This window comes from Coturnix japonica, chromosome 4, assembly GCF_001577835.2.
Source record: "Coturnix japonica isolate 7356 chromosome 4, Coturnix japonica 2.1, whole genome shotgun sequence".
Taxonomy (NCBI): domain Eukaryota; kingdom Metazoa; phylum Chordata; class Aves; order Galliformes; family Phasianidae; genus Coturnix; species Coturnix japonica.
In genome coordinates this window covers 38,918,709-38,924,862 of record NC_029519.1, presented here as the reverse complement: position 1 = coordinate 38,924,862, position 6,154 = coordinate 38,918,709, and the positions used below count along the sequence as shown (strand labels likewise).

Below are 6,154 nucleotides of genomic sequence, written 5' to 3'. Positions count from 1 at the left end.
AAAACTAAGACTATGTACCCTCCTACTATGTGCAGGTATGGAAGTTACTTGAACTATGAATAAAACAATATTCCAATAGTGATGTACAAAACAAACAAACCCCTTGATTCGCAAAACTCAAACTGCTGTATCACAGCTTACAAAGAGATTTGATAAAGTATTCTGTCTAGCAATTCCCTACCATACCAGCACCTATTTTTCTGATGCTCACACAAAAACACAACTACTTTATCTGAAATTATCACAGCTGTCAAGTACTTTTATAACTACAAGAAGCTGGAGCTTAAGTTACTACTAATACATAAGCTCAAGTAAGTTCATGAACTCACCCTTTAGTTCCTTCCATAGTTTTCAATGGAATGGTTTCAATTAACAGAACTCCTGAAACCAGACTACAATTTTTTGCCATTAGCTTCTTTCCTAAGTAATTCCTAAAGTCAGCATAAACAACAAACCAAGCCTTGTATCAGTCAGAGGAGGAAAACAACAGGAATCACTTTGCCTGTTTTCTCCAATTGTAAAACAAAGTTACTATAAAAAAATTTTTATGCAACGATATTGGGATACAGATTCTATGTAATCCCAATTACATATGAATATGATAGGAAAGACACAGCTTACTCACATAAGAAACGATAAAGCACACTCAAAATAACTGGTGTCTTCAGGTACTTTAAAATTCACTTATATTGACAGTAATGAAATATTTCAAGCTACATTAAGAATATATTCCCACTTCAGAGTCAAACTCGGCTTGAGAGGAAGTTACTTCATATTTTTGTAAAACTGCGTGACCATCTATAACAAATACTGTTTTCAATGCTTTACATGTGTGTGCATGTTAACAACATAACACAAAAGGTTTCCAAACATGGCTCCTGTGAATTTGGTTTTTATTTGACAGTATGTTTTATGTCCACTTTACATAGCAAGACACTAAACCTAATAGGTTGACTGGGAGAAAAAAAATAAAATAAAATAATAAAAAAAATAAATAAATAAAATCAGAAGCACGTGTAATACACAGAGCTACTTTAACACCTGAAACCTGACCAATTTCTGAAACATAGATTCCCTTTTATGTTATTTGTTTTTTCAGACACATATCCTGCCCTTTCATTCAATAATGAATTCAAAATGCAGAACAAACAGGGTTCATGAAAGTATACACCAAGACAGACATTGTGTAACAACTTCTTTATTTCTAGTTCACTGTGCACTCAGAACAAATCCTTCAACAGCAATGCACTAATCTGACACATCCTCTTTCTCTCACCTTGTTCTTGTCACCACAGCATGCTGCTTCAGCTGGAAGTTCAGACAAATGTTTGCATGTGAATTTGTAAAGTGGATCACAGAATGTGAATGGAAAAGAAAAAAACAACACCCTTCTCATCATGTTTTCAGTATAGTACACTTAAGTCAATTCCATTACTAAATGCAGTTCACAACAGAGCCAGATGGGAATGAGAAAAGGTGGGAGGAAATCCCTTAAACTGGTACTGCCAAAAAGTTCAGCATTGTTGAACTACTCTCACCATTCACAGAAACTATTCAAGGCTCTTTAACTGCAATTCTCCTAATCCCATATCATATTTCAACATACACTCAATGAAACACAGCAACACCAGGTAAAATGAGAATAGCAAGTGTGAAAATTTAAGATATCACAGTATCTTGCAGAAACATAGCGGTATCATTCTTTAAAATACCCTGAGGTGTAATATTTAGACGCTACTTATACTATAAATGAATCACTATAAAACACACCTCCAAAATTATACACTGCTGACTCTAGAGTCTATCACAGAATCATAAAGGTTGGAAAAGACCTTCAAGATCACCTGGTCCAACTGTCTACCCATCACCAATATTGCTCACTAAATCATGTTCCTTAGTACAACAATTCACGTTTCTTGAATACCTCCAGGGAGAGTGACTCAAACATTTCCCTGTACAGCCTGCTCCTGTGCCTTTAAGACTTCCTTCATGAGGAGCAACCAGCCTTCCTGGACTCCTTTACCCTTCAGGACTGAATCCCAAGGGACCCTCCCTACCAGCATCCTGAATAGTTCAAAGTCTGCCCTCCAGAAGTCCAAGATAGCAGTTTTGCTGACTTCCCTCCTGATTTCACTTAGAGAACTCGAACATTCTGTGTTTGCTCCACCCAAGACAGCTTCTGAACTCCACAAATCCCACCAGCCCTTCTCTGTTTGTGAACAGCAGGTCTAGCAGGGCACCTCCTCTGGTAGGCTCTCTTACCAGCTGCAGAAGGAAGTTGTCTTCCATACACTCTAGAAACCTCCTAGACTGCTTCTTCTGAACTGTGCTATATTTCCAGCATGTGTCAGGGAAATTTAAGTCTCCCATAAGAGCAAGAGCAGGCAACCATGTAATTTCTTCAGTCTGCTCATAGAACACCTTATCTGTCTCTTCATCCTGGTTAGGCATTCTATAACATAAGTATCATTCACACATGCAGATGATTAGAAAGCGCAGCAAATATTTATTTTTCAGAACATGGTACCATCTTCAAAAAACAAGTTTCATTAGGAAAAAAAGCAGGTGTCAGAAAAATAAATTTAAAAAAACAAAAAAAACCAAAAACAAACAAAAAAAAAGCTGCACTGTCCTAAGTGTAAAATATTTGGCTTCACTTTGATTGAAGTGAAAACTTACTTGGTCCTAGAAATAGGTGAAGTAAAAGGTTGAATCACATTGTATAAACAAAAAAAAAAAAAAGGAAATAATTGAACAACTCAATTTTCAAATTCCGCATTAGTGAACATAGATGATTTTAAATTACAGACAAACAAACAGCTTTTCCTAACATTGCATCACTCACACGTATTAAAGGATTGTAAGGTTGAATGATATGAAGATGGTAACAAAGATGATGGCAAATATTCAAAAGGTTATTTGTAAAGAAAAACTCACCAATACCAATGGCTTGGCTGGAAAAGCTGGGGCAATTTCCACCAGGGAGCAATCTCCGAGAGATGCTTCCTTGGTGGTGGTCAGCCCTTAAATGAGGTCTCGGAAGTGGAGTTGAGCTCCACCCCTTCTGGGAGCACAGCTAAATTACTCTCAACTGTGCTCCCACAGCTGACCCAACACTTGCCTCAGCTGATTAATCAGAGGTTCAGGCTGTGATTACCAGTTTCCCATACCAGGATTAATACCTGCAACCTGAACCATTTTTATTGACCAGCACGTCCCATACTGAGCACTGTACCAACATAAACAGATTCACTGCTCTCCGGGTTCCTGCCATGAAGTTTAAATATTAATGATTATTTTAATTAAATTGCTTTCCCTCTTCCAAGCCCAGGCAAAAAAGAAACATTAAAAAGCAGGTAGTAACTGAAAATATTTTATCATTGTTAGTTTAAAGCAATGGTTTCTACTGTATAGAATACACTTAATTTTCTTACTACGTTACTGTTTTGTATAAAGACTTCCACAAGATGGTGCTGCAGTCCTATTTTAGAAGCTGTTTTCATATATCTAGAAAAAAGTATATTCATTATTGTAAAACTAATGAAATTATTTCTAAGATCTATTTTGAAACAAAAAGAAGAACAAGTTCATACCTTCATGCTCTCCGAGTTCTTTTATTGTCCAGAAACAAATATAATAAAAATGGAAAGTTCTAATGCAAAATTCCAAAAATCCTTGATTATACAGCAGGTTTGATCAAGCTATGTACTTGTTTGTATGTAAAGTAAATTGAATTTCTGTACAATTATAGAAAAAGAATCATTACTGTTAAGATACAAATTACTTTTTACAGCATAACATGGAACAGTTGGTTTTTTTCCTTCATCTGCAAACTCTGCTTAAAAACAAAACAAAAAAAAACCAGAAACCCACACATTGATTTCATGAATCAAATTCCCCAAATCTTTTATGTAAAGTGGGCATTACAGCACAGAGAAATACTGATGATATGCCACTAATTTACAAAGGGAAACAAATATTGCCATACTCTACACATTTTAGTTTGATTATATGTTTATGAAAGTCTTGCATCTACTTACATCGCTAAAGAGAAATTTTAGTGTAGCTTCATATCATAAAAGTCTTGTGCATCTTTGTATACTGGATGGTCTCCATCTGTGCCGCTAGTCTTAAAATGTGTTAGGCAACAGTACTAAAACACTCACCACATCTCTTGTAGTCTGTGAGCTTACTTGTACATTTTAGTGTTTAGGATCAAACTGACTCAAGCTTTGTTTGTGTTAATGGAAGCCATAACGTGTTGGCACTTCCTAGCTGTGTAAAAAAACTTATACTAAAAAAATATATATATGTATTTAAAAGCATGTATTTAAATTTTCATTAAAACTTAGTCAACAGTACAAACAGTAAGATAGTAGGCAATAAAACCTCTTGGGTGCAATATGCAAGTACCAGCTGGAGTGTTTCCAACAGGATGTAAACCACGGTCCTCAAGCCCACACTTTAAAAAACACACTAGTTAGCACGCTGCTAACAAATGTCAACAAAAAAATACACCACTGTGATGACTTCGCTCTACCAAAGGAGAGAGACAGAAACTATTTCAACAGTTTTACAAAGTGAAAGTCAGTGAGGTAAATTTAAAAATAAAAAATCGTAAATATGCAGATGCATTAAAAGATATTTACTCAAACACAAAAACAGCGACCATTACAAATTTGATACATTAAAAATTTAATGTTGGACAAACATACATATTAATTTTTATATCCATACGTCTACAGAGACCAGGCCTGAAGAACTGCTCTTTCAGGTCTTCTCAGAGGTGTTACTTGAGGTTTTCAACAATTCTGTGGTTTCTTCAATTCTGAAAATAAATTTTGTTTACATAGTCACATATACTTATTAAAATACACTAAAAGGCAAATCAGTTATTTACCTCTGAATGGATCCACAGTACTAATATTCAGCATTAAACTAAGCACCCACTCATGTACCTCTTTTTCTGTAATTGGTTTACACACTATATGTCTATCAAATACCTAAAAACCTTACATAGACACACAGAAAAAAGCAACCTATGCAAAATTAGGGAAGGTTAAATTACAAAAGAAGGGAATAACTTATTCAGGACAGGCATATTTAGAAAATGAGTTAAATAAATTGCTGTTTCCTTAGCAATAATCAATTGAAAGTATTTCTTCCAAAAAAAAAAAAAAATTACTTAGAATACTCTTTAATAGCAGTAAACACACCTTAATGGAATGGTTAGGCTGAAACTGATTTTTCTTTTTCTTAAATAATGAAACAGCAGAGTTAAAACATTAGTTACTTTTCAGGAAGAAAAGCTGCTCATTCAAGGGAACTCCCATCAGAAGATAAATAATATTGCTATTCCCTGTCAGTTGAATTCTAAACACCCTTTAATCTTTAGTTGATACCATTAAGAATGCTTCTATTGCTTTTTAGAAATCAAAACAATGACTCATCCTACAAATATAGAACTGTAAGTGGATTTATTATCCAGTGGAGTCATAAGGAAATGCCACACCTGATGTAGAGATCTTTGAGGTTTGGAACACATATGTACATTCTCTTTAAGTCTTAGTCTAGTACAACTCCCTCCTGGGAAATGAATTCCTGCTGCCCTTTCCCATTACTTACATTTTACTTATCCTTTCCATTCTTTGTCTTGTTGTCTCCTACAATTTAAAAGCAACAAGTTTAGTGAACTCTTCAAATGGACTTTCAATCTGAAAAATTCATTGAGAATACAACTTCAAGCGCAGTTTACATAGCAAAAGGATTTTTTAAGAGACAGACCTAGAACAGGTTTGCATAGTTTCCTTGTTTTACCACTAGCAGCATATACAACTGATATTAATGCTTACTTGTTCTCTTGACATCAGAAAGGAAAACAATGAAGTATTTGCCAGTTTTAATTACCTTTGAAATCTCTGTCACGGCTTTGGGAAATGAGACTGTGGATAACAATGAACTGCATCTAGACAACTGACGAGGACACTCTGTCATCTCCTCCTTCTTTTCTGCATCTATGGAGAAAGGCTCATTTTTACATGAATTTTGCTTTTTTCCTCTCGTATTACAAGGTCTGCTACCAAATAGCTTGATTTACTGTATGTAAAAACAGTAGTAAATGCATTGTTTAGAAAGGAAAAAAAAACAAAAAAAA

The 6,154-nt window shown here is 34.9% G+C and overlaps 1 protein-coding gene across 2 annotated transcripts in view; it reads right to left on the bottom strand.

The window, feature by feature from the left end:
• Positions 1 to 3,590: 3,590 nt before the first annotated feature.
• Positions 3,591 to 6,154, bottom strand: part of CEP44 (centrosomal protein 44) — a 12,427-nt gene continuing 9,863 nt past the window's right edge. For both annotated transcript variants that reach the window (XM_015861710.1, XM_015861711.2), the window contains exons 9-11: positions 5,908 to 6,014; positions 5,626 to 5,663; positions 3,591 to 4,828 (exon numbers count right to left, since the gene is read on the bottom strand). In XM_015861710.1, the coding sequence (XP_015717196.1) occupies positions 4,771 to 4,828; positions 5,626 to 5,663; positions 5,908 to 6,014 (203 nt within the window). In that variant the 3' untranslated portion in view covers positions 3,591 to 4,770. The remainder of the gene's footprint in view (positions 4,829 to 5,625; positions 5,664 to 5,907; positions 6,015 to 6,154) is intronic.